Source organism: Osmerus mordax, chromosome 18, assembly GCF_038355195.1.
Source record: "Osmerus mordax isolate fOsmMor3 chromosome 18, fOsmMor3.pri, whole genome shotgun sequence".
Classification (NCBI taxonomy): domain Eukaryota; kingdom Metazoa; phylum Chordata; class Actinopteri; order Osmeriformes; family Osmeridae; genus Osmerus; species Osmerus mordax.
Window position 1 is genome coordinate 3,524,267 of NC_090067.1, and position 17,733 is coordinate 3,541,999.

A 17,733-nucleotide genomic window follows, 5' to 3' on the forward strand; every position below is an offset into this window, starting at 1 on the left:
TTTGTGCACGAGTGTGTATGTGTGCGTGTGTGTGAGTGTGTGTGTGTTCAACATTTTGGTTGTAAAACTAGGCTACCTCTGAGCCGGGAGCTAAAACACTGTCAACAACAGAAAATAAGCTTTTCATAGCGCTCACACTCACACACACTCACACACACACACACCCACACACTTCTACAAGCACACATTCTCAGCATGAACACAGACCAAGAATATCAGCCTGCCAGGATACATCATCCTCATCCTCACCAGCATCATCATCCTCATCACCACCATCATCCTCATCACCACTATCATCCTCACCAGCATCATCATCCTCACCAGCATCCTCATCACCACCATCATCCTCATCACCACCATCATCCTCATCACCACTATCATCCTCACCAGCATCATCATCCTCACCAGCATCCTCACCCTCATCACCACCATCATCCTCATCACCACCATCATCCCTGCTTGCCAACTCTGTGTCTGACCACTGCCTGGACTGAAAAGCCCCCATGCAGGGCGCTGCGGATGCTCTTATGATTCAGAACTCAGATATCTGTGATTCACCATCCATTGGCACATTTGTATGTTTAGTTCTACTCTTTACTGCATAATTGTGTTCAGCCTGTGGTCTGCACTTCCCTGCATCAACATCTGTCTCCGGTGGAGGAGATCCCGCCCTGAACGCCCCTCCCAAGGTTTCAAACAGTTCTTCCCGTTTCTTCAGTTTTTCCTGGTCTTTTTGGAGGAGTTTATGTTAGTTAGGGTGTGAGTCTGGGGGTTAGGTTAGTTAGGGTGTGAGTCTGGGGGTTAAGTTAGTTAGTGTGTGAGTCTGGGGGTTAGGTTAGTTAGGGTGTGATTCCGGGGGTTAGGTTAGTTAGGGTGTGAGTCTGGGGGTTAGGTTAGTTAGGGTGTGAGTCTGGGGGTTAGGTTAGTTAGGGTGTGAGTCTGGGGGTTAGGTTAGTTAGGGTGTGAGTCTGGGGGTTAGGTTAGTTAGTGTGTGAGTCTGGGGGTTAGGTTAGTTAGGGTGTGAGTCTGGGGGTTAGGTTAGTTAGGGTGTGAGTCTGGGGTTAGGTTAGTTAGGGTGTGAGTCTGGGGGTTAGGTTAGTTAGGGTGTGAGTCTGGGGGTTAGGTTAGTTAGGGTGTGAGTCTGGGGTTAGGTTAGTTAGGGTGTGAGTCTGGGGGTTAGGTTAGTTAGGGTGTGAGTCTGGGGGTTAGGTTAGTTAGGGTGTGAGTCTGGGGGTTAGGTTAGTTAGGGTGTGAGTCTGGGGGTTAGGTTAGTTAGGGTGTGAGTCTGGGGGTTAGGTTAGTTAGGGTGTGAGTCTGGGGGTTAGGTTAGTTAGGGTGTGAGTCTGGGGTTAGGTTAGTTAGGGTGTGAGTCTGGGGTTAGGTTAGTTAGGGTGTGAGTCTGGGGTTAGGTTAGTTAGGGTGTGAGTCTGGGGTTAGGTTAGTTAGGGTGTGAGTCTGGGGGTTAGGTTAGTTAGGGTGTGAGTCCGGGGGTTAGGTTAGTTAGGGTGTGAGTCCGGGGGTTAGGTTAGTTAGGGTGTGAGTCCGGGGGTTAGGTTAGTTAGGGTGTGAGTCTGGGGGTTAGGTTAGTTAGGGTGTGAGTCTGGGGGTTAGGTTAGTTAGGGTGTGAGTCTGGGTGTTAGGTTAGTTAGGGTGTGAGTCTGGGGGTTAGGTTAGTTAGGGTGTGAGTCTGGGGGTTAGGTTAGTTAGGGTGTGAGTCTGGGGGTTAGGTTAGTTAGGGTGTGAGTCTGGGGGTTAGGTTAGTTAGGGTGTGAGTCTGGGGGTTAGGTTAGTTAGGGTGTGAGTCTGGGGGTTAGGTTAGTTAGGGTGTGAGTCTGGGGGTTAGCTTAGTTAGGGTGTGAGTCCGGGGGTTAGGTTAGTTAGGGTGTGAGTCTGGGGGTTAGGTTAGTTAGGGTGTGATTCCGGGGGTTAGGTTAGTTAGGGTGTGAGTCTGGGGTTAAGTTAGTTAGTGTGTGAGTCTGGGGGTTAGGTTAGTTAGGGTGTGAGTCTGGGGGTTAGCTTAGTTAGGGTGTGAGTCCGGGGGTTATGTTAGTTAGGGTGTGAGTCTGAGGGTTAGGTTAGTTAGGGTGTGAGTCTGGGGGTTAGGTTAGTTAGGGTGTGAGTCTGGGGGTTAGGTTAGTTAGGGTGTGATTCCGGGGGTTAGGTTAGTTAGGGTGTGAGTCTGGGGGTTAGGTTAGTTAGGGTGTGAGTCTGGGGGTTAGGTTAGTTAGGGTGTGAGTCTGGGGGTTAGGTTAGTTAGGGTGTGATTCCGGGGGTTAGGTTAGTTAGGGTGTGAGTCTGGGGGTTAGCTTAGTTAGGGTGTGAGTCCGGGGGTTAGGTTAGTTAGGGTGTGAGTCTGGGGGTTAGGTTAGTTAGGGTGTGAGTCTGGGGGTTAGGTTAGTTAGGGTGTGAGTCTGGGGGTTAGGTTAGTTAGGGTGTGATTCCGGGGGTTAGGTTAGTTAGGGTGTGATTCCGGGGGTTAGGTTAGTTAGGGTGTGATTCCGGGGGTTAGGTTAGTTAGGGTGTGATTCCGGGGGTTAGGTTAGTTAGGGTGTGATTCCGGGGGTTAGGTTAGTTAGGGTGCAGTTCTATGGGCCTATGTGAAGCCCCCTCTGACTGCTTCTATAAAGGGGTAGAGTAGATAGAGTTGATTTCATCATCATTATCATCACCAGCATCCTCAGACAGACATATCCTTGGTGACAGAGCCCCATCATGGACAAAAAGCTTGAGGGAGATCTTAGCATTTGTAACCGTGGAGACTAAGCTCCCAGTATTACCTTTAACTTCAGGGACATGCGCATACATGGGTGTGTCAGGCGTCATTGTTTATGGAGATCAAAGCATAAAGGGATCACAAATATTAATGTTATTGAAGAGGCTTCATCATCATTGTGCGTCAGAGTGTGTCCGTGTGTGTGTGGGCGCGCCTCTGTGTGTGTGCATGTGTGTGCTCATGCGTGTGTGTCTGAGAATGTGTGTGTTAGTGTGTGTGAGCATGTTTGTGTGAGCCGCTCAGGGAGGAGGGGGGGGGGGGGGGGGGGGTTGGGGGGGGGTCCTAAACACTGTCTGTCAGAAAATCATGTCAGCATGTCTGCCACTTAGGAAACACAGTTTCACTATTAGATAACCCCCTCCTCTCCTCCCCCTCTCTCCTCCCCATGTCTAGTCCCCCTCTCTCTCTCTTGCCATATCTCCACCCTCGCTCTCTCCTCCCCCCTTTCCCACCTCTCTTCGCCCTCCTTTCTACCTCCCCCTCTTCTCCTTTCCTCTCTCTTTTCCTCCCCATCTCTCCTCCCCAATCTCTCCTGTCCTCTACAGAGAGAGAGATGTGTTTATTTGGTTTCTCTGTGCTGGTGTACAGTATCTCAGCTCCCCCTTAACCCGCCCAGCCCGGACTGAGCGCGCTCAGAGAGGACTTGGCGAGAGGCAGCAGGACTTGCGTGTCACCTCTGCTGCCTCGTTATGAAATAAACATCAGAAACTGGCACCGCCACAAATCTCTCGCTATGCAAGTTCTGAGACAGAGGAGGGGGGGGGAACTGAGAGAGGAGGAAGGAGGAGAGAGGGGGGGGGGAGGAGGGGATAGAGAGATGGGCAGAGAGAAAGAGAGAGCAAGAGAGACATCAAGTGAGATGGAGACAGAGATAGAGAGAAAAAGACAGAGAGGGAGAGAGATGGAGAGATGCAGAAATAGAGAGGGTAAGGGAAGGAGAGAAGGAGTGGGAGAGAGAGAGATGGAGAGTGAGGGAAGGGTGGAGAGAGGGAGATACAGAAAGAGAGAGAGGGAGAAAGAGAGAGAGGGGAAGGTCTAATTGTTATGCTCGGTCTAACACTACTTGGTTCATGCTGCCTGGTTGGGGGCTCTTGTGGGACTTTAACCCAGGTCACCTGCCACTCCCAGACATCTCCTTTAAGACCAAGAGGCTTGATGTTTATCTACCTGCATGCCTTCTACCACTGTGCTGTAGCGAAACAACGAGTGTGTGTGTGTGTGTTTGAGAAGGGGTGTGTGTGTGTGTGTGTTTGACGAGGGGTGTGAGTGTGTGTGTACGTGTGTTTGACGAGGGGAGTACGTGTGTTTGACGAGGGTGTGTGTGCGTGTGTTGGGGGCACAACAAGGGGTAATGGAGTGAGAAGGAAAGGTGTTGTCTAACATGCGAGCAACACAGCGTGACACAGTCATTAACAGACCAGGAGGATCAATACTGTCGCCCCAGGAGGGGGGGCATCGCTCCCCCAGCAGAGCCCCTGGAGAGGGGGGGAAGGGGGGGTGAGGTTGGGGGGGGTGAGAGGACAGAGACGGCAAAAGAGAGAAAGTGGAAAAAGAGGATTTTGTGCGTGTGTCTATACCCGTGTGTGTGTGTGTGCCTGTGTGTGTGAGTGTGTGTGTGTGTGTGTGTGCGTCTTTGCCTGAGTGTGTGTGTGTGTGTGCTCCAGAGAGACCCTGAAACACTTGACATTTTAAAAGGAGTCGGAGGATCCCCAGTGTGTCTGTATCCTTCATTACCAGATCGGCAGCAGATGTACCATCACACACACACACACACCTTCATATCCTGGCTTTCCCAGAAACCACCCCGCTTCCACACACACTGGGTATAGTGTACATAGTGTACACTGATACGTAATGACATTAACAAATTAGTCCCCCTTTCCTTCACACATTATTGACCTCTTTAATTCACATTTCATTTCTGGGTGCACATGCAGAGTAGGAGGTGCCGAGTTCGAGTCAAGGTGTTTTTTATGTTTGTCAGACAAAATGCTGTATATTTTCCCATATATTTTCTTTATCTAATTACAGAATCCAATTACATTTTTTAGGTAGGGATTAAACCATGCAAAACAATGCATAAACTACGCAAAACATTGCATATTTTCCTTTTCTTTGTACAAATGAAAATGTATTTTGTCTCATAAACAAATCCCAAATCAAATACATGAATAAAACTAATGAAAATATCTTCAAATAAACAACCTAAGGCTTTAACTGTGTTCCTAACTTTTTGGCTTGTCAATCTTGAAATCCTCACCTGTGGCCGCCATGTAGGTAGCCACATAGCAAGCCACCTAGCTATCCACACACCTAAACACCTAGCCACACACAGTTAGCCGACAAGCTATCCACACACCTAAACACCTAGCCACACACAGTTAGCCGACAAGGTATCCACACACCTAAACACCTAGCCACACACAGTTAGCCGACAAGCTATCCACACACCTAAACACCTAGCCACACACAGTTACCCGACAAGCTATCCACACACCTAAACACCTAGCCACACACAGTTAGCCGACAAGCTATCCACACACCTAAACACCTAGCCACACACAGTTAGCCGACAAGCTATCCACACACCTAAACACCTAGCCACACACAGTTAGCCGACAAGCTATCCACACACCTAAACACCTAGCCACACACAGTTAGCCGACAAGCTATCCACACACCTAAACACCTAGCAACACACAGTTAGCCGACAAGCTATCCACACACCTAAACACCTAGCCACACACAGTTAGCCGACAAGCTATCCACACACCTAAACACCTAGCCACACACAGTTAGCCGACAAGCTATCCACACGACTAGTATCCCATAGCTATGTACACAGTTAGCCACATAGCTATCTACACAGGCAGCCCAGCTCTCAACACAGGTGGCCACCTACCCATCTACACAGCCAGCCACCTAGCTATCGTGAGACGAGGTGGCAAGGTGAGCCACTGACAAGCCATGTGTGTGGTGAGATGAGATGAGCTGATGGTTGTGAGCACAGGGCGAACCGCTGGGCTGCCTGCCATCACCACGAAAACTTTTGAAACAGGTCAGAGGTCATTCTTGTCCAGAGCAGCCTCCAGCTGGGACTACACATACACTCACACACACTCTTTCACACACACACACACAAACAAGCATACACACAGTACAAGCAATGCGATCGCTAAAGACAGGATACAACAGAGTACAGTATCTGGTCACACAGATCTCTCCCTCTCTCTCCCTTTCTTCTCTATCTCTCTCACTCCCCCCCCCTTCCCCCCTCTCTCTCTCTCTCTCTCTCTCTCTCTCTCTCTCCCTCTCTCTCCCTCTCTCCCTCTCTGTCTTTTTCTCTCTCTCTCTCTCTCTCTCTCTCTCTCTCTCTCTCTCTCTCTCTCTCTCTCCTCTCTCCCTCTCTGTCTTTCTGTCTCTCTCCCTCTCCACCCTCTCTGACAGTTGGAGTAGGATGCTCAGGGAGTGTGTGTTTACACCTCAGCAGAGTGGACAGGTAAGCCCATGTGACCAAACAAAGCCAAGCTCTGCTGTCGGGAGGAGTCACACACACTCTGGTCACAGGGTCACACACACACACATACACACACACTTACACACACACAGCTCTCTCCTCTCCTTGGTCATTGGGTCACACACACACTTACACACAGAGACACCTTTGCAGACACTCACACACAGACACACAAATTCAACCACACACAAACACGCAGCAGATGGTAGCAGATTGAGATTGATAGTGATAGTTTGTTCCACTCAGGAAGTGTGAGTGTATGCATGTGTGTGAATGTTTATGTGTGTACATTTGAGTGAGTGTGTAAGACTCACACACACATACACAGCCTTCATGTACAGTACACAAACATAGCAATACCTACTGCACTTATACACACTCTCTGGGGCCAGTTCACACACAATCACCCACACGTTTCCAGCCTAAGTAAGGGAATTCTGAAGTGTATGTGTGTGTGTGTGTGTGTGCATGTGTGTGTTACATGTGTGTGTGTGTGTGTAAGTGTGTGTGTGTGTGTAAGTGTGTGGATGTGAGTGGGTGTGTGTGTAAATATGTGTGTGGATGTGTGCGTTGGTGTGTGTGTGTATCTATGTGTTTTTTAGGTGAGTGTGTATGTGTGTATGTGTGTGTGTGTCTGAGGCTCAGCTTTCTGCAGGCAGATGAAAGAGTTGTTTGAATCTAACCAGAGTAAATGTTGCTGAGGCAGGCAGGTGCACTACTTCCTCACACTTACACACACTTACACACACACATGCACACACACATATACACGTGCACACTGGGGAGGGGAAGAGGAAGGCAGGGCGAAAGCAGGGGGACAGAGAGTGGTGGACAGTGTGTGTGTGTGTCATGGTGGACAGTGTGTGTGTGTCATGGTGGAGAGTGTGTGTGTGTGTGTGTTTTGTTGGAGAGCGTTGCTACACATAATCTGTCATATTTCTTCAGTAACACAGTTCCTCAGACCACATCTGGTCCAGTCTCACTGCAATCTCCTACAAGGTCTCCTGCACAATATCTCTTCTCCTGCACATCTCCCACTTTCCTCTAGAACCTTGTGGAACGCAGACTTCATACACACACACAGTCAAGATTTTCATACAGGTTTTTGGGCTTTTTTTCATATTGATTATATTTTCTCATACATGTTGTTTTTTTTTCATCTGAAATAGTCATTACAATGATTCACAAAGTTGTAAAGTTTTTTTAGGAAACAGAAGAGTGGTAGATTCAACAGTGCCGCCATCTCATCAGACTCCACTCCGCTGTTTGATGATGTACTTCAGATATGACCTTGCTTTTGCCGAACTGTGTGATACTGTGGTTGAGATGTTATTGTTGTGCCGTGCCTGGGAGCTGAAAAGTGGCTCCTTCGATTTGTGCCTGGTAAATACAGACCGTTCCTTGACTCTGACCACTGTAATACTGTTAGAACTACACACCTCTGATCCTTGATTATCTGCAGCTGTGCTTCCCATAAACCCTTGTCGAGCGTCGCCTTTGCATCAAGGTGTCGGCTGGATGAAATGTAACATGCAAATGTCATTCCAGTGTACTGCACTTGCGGTTAAACGCCTGTCAAACTGTTACATGAAAGCCCAGTAGAACAGGAGGCCAGGAGATGGTTCCTAAATGGCTGGTCAGGGTTTTACCCCAGACAGACAACCTGGTAGCCAGCTTACACAATCCCAATGCTTGAGCATGCCTACGGCTTCGTAGTGGAGGGAGGGAGAGAGAGGACGGAGATAGGGAGGGAGGCAGGGAGAGAGGGAGAAAGGCAGAGAGAGAGATGGAGATGGAGACGGCGGGGGGGGGGGGGGGGCAGGGAGAGAGAGGCGGGGAGGAGGAGATGGGAGGCAGAGGGAGAGATGGAGGTAGAGAGAGAGGGAGGAAGAAATTCTAGGAATGTATTCATTTCCAAATCGACTCCCACTGCCACCACACAACTGGGTATCAGCTTCTGTGGGCCTATAGGCATCGAGGAGGACCGCGTCTCTGCCTCTCACTCTTCTCTATCTCCTCTCCGCTTCTGTCTCTTTCCTTCTCCCTGTATCTCTTTCTTCGTACATATTTCCCTCTCTCTATATCTCTGTCTCTCTTCCTCTATCGCATTCTCTGTCTGCAGCTTGCAGACTTAAATGTTCTGGTGTCTTAATAAAAACGCCATGGTTCTCCTGAGAGCTGTTGTGCCTGAGTTGTTTCCCCTAAACTGTCCTCATAACGGAGTTTAACAGCGGCCTTGGGCTCGCGGGGCTATGATCCATTCCCGCGGGCTGGAGGAACTGAGGGCCGCGGGGGATGCGAGGCGCGAGGCGCGCAGCGGCATATTAATTAGCAGCGTCGCTCAAAACGCTGAGTGGGCCAACAACATCCTGCCGTGTAATGGGGCAGGCGGTGCGACTTTGAAAGAAAAGATCACGTCCAAAGAATGAGCCTAATGTGTATATTCAGTGCTCTTGAGGTAAAGTGTGGGAGGTGCGATGACACCTAGATTGATGCAACCTAAGTTCTGGCCACTCGCGAGAACTTGTGTTTTCCACGCCAGAACCGAATACAGACTGCCCCGATCTGGACCAACGTGTCATCAACTACGTCAACTTCTCAACACTCGAAGCACGAAAAAAAAAGAATTGTATTATGCGCATAAACAAAATAAAAAAAATACATTCTGCTGTATTGTCTATCGGAGAGTGCAGGTGCGTATACTCGCCCTCGCGCTCTCTCCGCAACACGGGCTGAGAAGGGAGAAATGCCTCGAGAATTCATGTTTAATTCCATGGGCAGTCTTCTGTTTCAACCGTAAAATACACCCGTGTCGTCGGGGCGTGTTAAAGGCGCGCAACAGTTAAACGGTTGAAATCAGAGTCGGGCGTTCAGCCGACCCGAGGAGCGAGACAAATAAGCTCGAGCTTGAAACCTTCACATGAGCGGGGAAACAGCCCAGGATGAAAACCTGTTTCATATTCCAGAATCACCGAGAACCTCTCGGTCTGTGATCTAAGCATTGTGTAACGGCACAGACCTAAAGATAAAGCGTGTTAACGTAGGTGTGTGTGTGACTGTGCTTCTTGCAGCGTGCTCTCTCAGAGCGCCGGTTATCAGACAGGACAGAATCCGTCTCCCCTTGCTTCTCGCTCCGTGCATCCTACATGGCACCTCGCATCTCCGTGTGTCGCGCCTCCGACCCCCCCCCCCCCCCCCCTCTCTCTCTCTCTTTCTCTCTCTCTCCCCCTCTTTCTAGCCGTCGGTCATTTGATTACAGAGAAAACGTCCATAGACTTATCAACAGCCAACAACCTCATCAGTCTTATCAACATCTAGGAATGATATTAGAAATCATATTTCCGGACCAGAGGGCCACTTGGTTGAGCGGAGCCCTAACCCCCAGATTAAAGATGAAGATTCTGGTGCGGTATCTCGCTGGGGTTCACACACACAAGCAACTCACGTATCCGCTCGAGCATACTGCAAGAATATTTATTGAGCTCGCGCTCAATGCCTGCATTGAACGGTTAGGCTTGCGGGGGAAGCGTCTCCAGGACCCGACTGTTATCATGGTGCCTCGCAGCTCTCCCTGATTACACGAAAACACAGCCCCGTCCTCGGGAAATTAAACAAGCACACGTTAATTACCGGACACCGCACATCCCAGGTTCATCCTTACCTTCAAGACACGTGACCGTCATCAAGAATACCAGATTCCAAAATAGAATCCCAGTTTTAATCCGCATCTTTTTGGCTTGGAAAAAGTCCACCGTTCTGTGTTTAACACATCCTGTCTTTAGCGGGGATAGGGAATCCGTCGTCGAGGCGATGCGCGAGCCCTCTAAATCACCCGTTTTCATGGTCACATGAAGCTCGTCTTTCTTTTCGATCTCCCGTTCCTCTGCCGGTAGCGGTGCGTCTGCCGTTGTGGCTGGCGCGCGGTCACAGCTCGAAGTGAACGGCTCTGCTTAGCTCCCACACCAACCTTCACGCGGACTCAACCATCTCTCCAACGGGGGCAGAGCGCGCAGCTCGATTCCTCGCAAGCGGGTGCGTTGGTTAATCTCGAGCCTTTTTACCGAGAGACGCGGAGTTCCCAGTCCTGATACGTACTCAACTAGAGAGGGAAAAGGCTCGGGCCACAGGGGAGTCTATCATCCACACCAACCATCCATCACACGAGCACAGTACATCAAATAATCTAATAAATCTATAACGCGCCAGACTCAGGGATGTGGAGTGTTTTTCATCCGTTTCCCAAGCCGCCAGTATCCGTTCAAATCTAAATCCCCGAATTCGCCTGGTGACTTGTCACAACGACATGACGGACATGAGACCGTATCTCTGAGGTGGAGGCGGACCAGAGGACTCGAGGTGAACCGAGAATCCCTATTCACAAAGCCCGTTTTGTTGTTTGTCCGTTCAGTGCCAGGGGCAGTGAGCTAAGTTAAATCCGTCATTAAGAGCACAAGCCCGCGCCGTAATGATTTTAACCTAATCTTAATGTAAGTCCGCTAACAGTGACACCACCCAATTACAGGCTCGTGACGCCTCCTAAGCAGCATCCCCTCGCCCCTCCCGCTGGTTTCACCGCAGTTGAATGTGAATAAAAGCACTGTCTACATCGCATCCCACCGAATTCTCCGCTCCGGTCGCAACTTTCCTGCTGTTTTCAGAGTTTGCGCGCGGTATTGAAGGACGCTTCTGCCCTCTACAGGCGGTTTTATCCGAAGCTCTCTAGTCCACCCTCTCTCAGTTTGTATGTGCGTTGGTGTGTGTCTGTGTGTGTGTGTGTGTGTGTGTGTGTGTGTGTGTGTGTGTGTGTGTGTGTGTGTGTGTGTGTGTGTGTGTGTGTGTGTGTGTGTGTGTGTGGTACTAAGCGCGGACGATAGAGAAAAACAACGTCCGCCAGCCCTGTTGATAAGTAATGGAATTCTGTTTGAAAAGCGAGTTTCAGCCCGTGTGATCGGTGAATACCTTCAGCCTATAACCTTCAACTTATGCTTCTTTCCGTTTTCATCTCGTTTATCACGGCACGGCTATCGGACGTGTTCCGTACTGGTGGCCGTTCAAACCGTGGCGCATAATTGCATGGGGCTCGTGAAGCTCCTGCGGCGCGCGCTCGGAGAACTCTCCAAGGTGCTGAAGCCCAGCCGCGTTGCGCGAGCTGCATATTCTACCGGCAAATCAATACCCTCGTGGCACGCGGCTCATATTCGACACGGGATGAAAGAGGAAATGAACAAAATGCAAAACGTTGCACTTTCGACAGTTCTCATGCTGTTCTCTGGGCTCGTGGCTGGACGGATATCAAGAGTTTTTATGTCGAGAGCACGTAGTCGGATCTCGAGCTTAACGTCATCATGTCTGTACAGTATTCCTCGTGCAGCAGGGAAAAATATTTTATGACCCAGAAAGTCAGTGTAGCCTACATTCGTATATTTAATGCACGGTTCATATTTGGGGGGGCCCTCGAGGCGCTTGTGTCTGTGGACAAAAATTGCCTTGTCTAGCGGACCTGGCAGACCTCCTTGCGCTCCGTTGCATGCGCACACATGGGTGAACGTGCTTGCTCATCAAGACGTGTCCTCGCGGCGCGGAGCGCGGGAATGTGTCTGGTCCTGATAGATTGGATTCGGACGAGATTCACATCGATCAAACTGACCTCCCGTTCACGTCGTTCTGTCACGAGCCTAATACTACTAGTACTGAAGGGGTAACTGCACTACCTTGAGTATAATATTACCGTAGTACTGGTTGGAAATATGACTGTAGTACTGGTTGGTAATATTACTGTATTACTGGTTGGTAATATTACTGTTGTACTGGTGGGTAATAGTACTGTAGTACTGAGGGGTAATGGTACTGTAGCACTGAGGTGTAATACTGCTTTAGTACTGGGGGTAATACCACTTTACTGCTGACCAGGGGGGAGGGGTAATACTACTATAGTACTGGTTGGAAATATTACTGTAGTACTGGTGGGTAATACTACTTTAGGACTGGGGTACATACATACACACACATACACTCCCTCACACATACACACATGGTACACACACATATACTCACAGACAGTCATAGGACGGTTATTCAGATTCTGTCTTCTGATAATTGCTTTAGCCACGCCCCTCAGAACAATGGAAAGGAACTCAGGAACATGTGACCTTTCAGCATCACTCTCTTCTTCACTGTCTTTCTCCATTCCTCCCTCCATCTATCCTTCCTTCTTATTCTCCATTCCTCCCTCCATCTATCCTTGCCTCTCTCCCACATTGCCGCCCTCTCCCTCGCTCTCCTCCCTCTTTCTCTCCCTCCCTGTCCGCCTCCCGCCCTCCCTCTCCTCTATTTTTCTCTTTCCTCTTTTCCCCCTCTCTGTCACCCCTCCTCCCTCCCTCCCTCTCCTCTATTTTTCTCTTTCCTCTTTTCCCCCTCTCTGTCACCCCTCCCCCCTCTCTCCCTCTCCCCTCTCTCCTCAGTGTGCTGGTCAAGATGAATCACACCTGCACCCATGATACAGGACTGAGGGTCAGCAAGACCCCAGTACCCAGACACACACACAGATACACACTCCAATACACACACGCATGCACATGCACACTTACACACGCTCAAAACACACTCGCACCCACGCACACTTGTACATACAACCACAAACACACACCTAAGGGACATGGCCAGAAGTCTTTTTGACCTACTCTGTTAAATTCAGAACTCACTCACCATGTTCATTAACCTCTCCACTCCTCTCCTCCCCTTTTCTCTCCTGGAGGGATGGAGCGAGGGGTAGGAGGAGGGATGGAAGGAGGGATGGAGCGAGGGGTAGGAGGAGGGATGGAAGGAGGGATGGAGCGAGCGAGGGGTAGGAGGAGGGATGGAAGGAGGGATGGAGCGAGGGGTAGGAGGAGGGATGGAAGGAGGGATGGAGCGAGGGGTAGGAGGAGGGTTGGAAGAAGGGATGCAGCGAGGGGTAGGAGGAGGGATGGAAGGAGGGATGGAGCGAGGGGTAGGAGGAGGGATGGAAGGAGGGATGGAGCGAGGGGTAGGAGGAGGGATGGAAGGAGGGATGGAGCGAGGGGTAGGAGGAGGGATGGAAGGAGGGATGGAGTGAGGGGTAGGAGGAGGGATGGAAGGAGGGATGGAGCGAGGGGTAGGAGGAGGGTTGGAAGAAGGGATGGAGCGAGGGGTAGGAGGAGGGATGGAAGGAGGGATGGAGCGAGGGGTAAGAGGAGGGATGGAAGGAGGGATGGAGCGAGGGGTAGGAGGAGGGATGGAAGGAGGGATGGAGCGAGGGGTAGGAGAAGGGTTGGAAGAAGGGATGGAGCGAGGGGTAGGAGGAGGGATGGAAGGAGGGATGGAGCGAGGGGTAGGAGGAGGGATGGAAGGAGGGATGGAGCGAGGGGTAGGAGGAGGGATGGAAGGAGGGATGGAGCGAGGGGTAGGAGGAGGGATGGAAGGAGGGATGGAGCGAGGGGTAGGAGGAGGGTTGGAAGAAGGGATGGAGCAAGGGGTAGGAGGAGGGATGGAAGGAGGGATGGAGCAAGGGGTAAGAGGGAGTCTGTGGGAGATCAAAGCTCCCACACCAGCAGATCAACAGGATTTGTTAGGTTGGATGACAGTTGATGTTCACTGAGACAGGGGTGGGAGAGGGGGGAGGGAGAGAGAGAGAGAGATAGAGATAGAGCGAGAGAGAGAGAGAGAGAGAGAGGAGGTGGGTGAGGGGTAGAGAGGAGGGGTGAGTAAAGAAGAAAGAGTTGAGAGAAGGGGGGAGAGAGATAGGGATAACGAGAAGGTCGCGAGAGGGGGAGAGAAGGGATTCAGGAGGGGGGGGGGTAGAGAGAGGGGGAGAGAGAAAGGAAGAGAGAAGGGAGGGAGGAAAGAGGGGGGAGAGAGGGGAGGAGGAATGAGAAATAGAGAATGATAAATGAGATGGAGACATTTAGTCATAGAGAATGAATAGCCAGAGGGAAGATGACAGGATAGAAAGAGTGGGAGAGAAAGAGAAAGGGGGAGAGAGGGGGGACTGTGTGACCTGGGGTTTGAGCTCACACACCCATGACACACACATTACACACACACACCTACACTCACACACCTACACACACCACACACACTCACTCACACAAAAGGTTACATTGAGACCGCTGGCCAAAATTCTGATTAGCTTCGGTAATATGGTATACAGTACATCATAAAAGTCCAAATCACATGTAATCAGATTTTTTCAATTCTTATTTCTTCCACTTTCATATGTGATCCTAAATCGGATTCAAGTCTTGATTTTTCACAAGGTAACCTCAGTCTGAACCGTCAAGTCAGAACTAATGCGACTTTTAGATCACTCTAGATCAACATTCGTCGCAATTCTGTGCTGGCAGGAGTGACCGGGTGTATATAAACATGGAGGACAGCTGTGATGGAGTCAGTGGAGAGAGAGGGAGGTGTTAGACTTCAGAAGTATCTATAGTGACATGTCTGCACAATCCAAACTTGAGGAGCCGTACGCTAACCGGTCTTGGTTTGAGACAATGTCGCAAAAAAGGCCAAAAGGGGCGACAGACAAACCTAACTGCTGTGTCAGAGGAAAGAAAAGAGCCTTGAAGAAAAGTTGTAACATGTTCATTTGCTGGCTTCCACTGGACATCGACTTATAAAGGTAACCGTGAATGCTGACTTCAGTGGCTTTCATGGTTGCTTCTGTAGGAGGGAGAGAGGAGGAGAGGAGAGGGGAGGGGAGGAGATGGAGTGTGTGTGAAAGTAAAGATAGAGGTCGAGACAGAGAGAGAGAGAAAGAGAGAGAGACGGAGAGGGAGAGTGGGTAATATATAGCCCTAATCCCTGCTGAGCTGTCAGCATAAGAATGTAATTACAGAATACCTGTACCACACAGAGGGAGGAGGGAGGGAGAGAGAGAGAGAGAGAGAGAGAGAGGGAGAGAAGGAGAGAGAGAGGGAAAGAGAGAGAGAGAGGGAGAGAGAGAGAGAGAGAGAAAGAGAGGAGGAGGAACAGAGGTGTGTATGTGTTTGTATGACGCCAAACCAGGAGAGCGGGTTTAACAATCTGTGAACCTAACCCTGAACTCTGAGTTGATTGACTCTAAAATGGGAAACGCCGACTTTTCGGTTCCAGAAAAGCTGATTTGAATTAATTAAATCAACCCCGAGTACGTCCCCTCTGAGTTAAGCGCGGGCATGAGAACTATTAAAAGCCAACATCAATGGAGCTCCGATACTAGGATCCATCATGGCACCCGGCGACAAAAAACGTCCTACTTCAGATATAAGTGTTAATATGTGTTCATGGTGAATCTGAGCACATATTCCGCAAAAAAGCAACACGGCTGTAGCAGCGTAGGAGAGACAATTGGCGTGGCAGACAATTGCTGGCTGAGTCAATGTCCATACATTGAACATTTAACCACACTGTCCGTTAATATTACTGGTGAAATAGTGGTGGTTTTAATAAAATAGCATGTTAAATGCTATATTAAATATAAAAACATACTACGAACAGGCAAGGCATATTTTGCTTAGGCCTATAAGCTTGTGATTGTAGCCTCTATGTCACCTTGGTTTTAATTATATTTGACATGATACAAAGGAAATATCAGTTGGTTCCTATTTCAACTTGTAGTAGCAGTAACCCTCAACAGAATGCTTTTCATCACAGGAGGAAGATAATGATTAAGATGATGAAGAGATGTTGACTGCTGCCACAGAGATGGATGCAGAGAGGCCTATGTATGGTAGTAGTTCTCTCCCCATGCAGCCTATACTTTTATTAACAGGCTTGTGTGGAATTTTCAGTTACACTGAAATGATGAGAATAATGAATAGAAGAACGATTTGCACATTGTGATCCTGTTGAACAGAGCATGGATGCTGTACGCAGTGAGATGTTCATTTAATGGCAGTTGAATTCTGAACTGTGGAATTTAATATAATCTCATGTATTCCCAGTTACCAGTAAAGGAGTTGTACAAACTGCATCTCATGAAGCAAGTGCCAAAAACTGACCAAGAGATGGTGTACTTAGGGCAGAAGAATAAAGGCTGATCTTGTAAGGCTGGGTGTCAACCTGCCCCCACCTCTCATATGATAAAATCTGGAGTTACTGGACGGAGTCTCTACTTGATGGCTCTGGCACCTCATTGTGTAACTTACTGTAGCATGACTAGTTAAATGTTTATAAGTAAGGGCCAAGATTGTGGTCTGATTGGTTGTCCTTGGGTATAAAAGGAATTGTGGAGCATTGTTCTGTGGATTCTTGATCTCTTGAGACCTTCTCCTCAGCTCTGGCTTGTCCTACTCCTCCTTCCTCTCCTCTTGCTTTCTATCTCTGGTTTACAATAATCATGGTAGAGTAGTTAAGAGTTAACCTTCATTTTGTAACATGTTTGCCTTGTAATTGATTTCATTTTATTTAACCTTACTTTGACCATTCTTGCTCTGATTTAACAAATAACTGTAATACCATTGGTATTGGCATTATTTGGTTGATGTTAAACTGTTCAGTTTCCCATCTTCCTTCAAACCATAGGGGAAATAGTTTCGGTTGTTTGGCCAATATTAAACCCCTACAATCTTAAAATGTATTTGCTGGAACACCAGCTACAGGAGGGTACATGGTCACAGGTGAATCATGTAAATTGTAGGAACAATAGCCAATAAAAATACTCATTGTTGGATTTATATTGGTAGGCAATGAAGAAGACCAAATACAATTTCAATGATTTGTCTTTATTTCAGTGACAAAAAGCATTTGGTCGGTTCTGACTGCACGTCCACGGTGTGTAACATCAGCGATGTAAAAAAATCCAGTTTTAAAATCCTCTCGCGGCGTATAACTAAGCAAATTAAATTTTGTTCAAGATCGGTCGGCTGAACCAGGAAAGGACACCCCATGTCTGCCAGCTGTATCAGACTCAGAAAGTGGGAGGAGATAGGTAGAAATGCAGAGTTTGTCATGGAAAACCTGCTAGCGAGTAGGTTAGGTTCACAGAGTCAGTTACCATGGACACTGACCCACAGTTTGCGTTACCTCTCTTTCTGGAACGGAAAACCCAGAGTCTGTCTCATTTTAGGGTTACCCAACTCAGGGATCTCACTAAACCCGCTTTGTGGAATACCCCCCAAGTGTGTGTATGTGTGTGTGTGGGTAAGACCACACCAGATGCTTGGGACCTCTAGTGTCTGTGGGATCATGCTCTCTGACTCCTCCTACGACTCAGTGATGACATCAGAGGTTTGGATTTCATGAGAACAACAACAACTCATTACCTGGAACAGAAACCAGAAGGAGCTCAAAGCTGCATAATACATCCAATTTATCATCGCAAATCATTCATAATGTGACTCCAGAGTCATAAGTATGCTAAACATTTGCTCAACTAAGCAAAACCTTAGTTGAGCAAACGTTACTGCTAAAAGCACGTGGAAGAGAGAGGGATGAAAAAGGGAGG

General features: G+C 48.9%; 1 protein-coding gene across 1 annotated transcript in view; it reads right to left on the reverse strand.

The window, feature by feature from the left end:
• Positions 1 to 10,132, reverse strand: part of LOC136962462 (CUB and sushi domain-containing protein 3-like) — a 164,259-nt gene extending 154,127 nt beyond the window's left edge. The window contains 1 exon segment of the mRNA XM_067256247.1: positions 9,952 to 10,132. Coding sequence (XP_067112348.1) covers positions 9,952 to 10,132 — 181 coding nt within the window.
• Between the last annotated feature and the right edge of the window lie 7,601 nt (positions 10,133 to 17,733).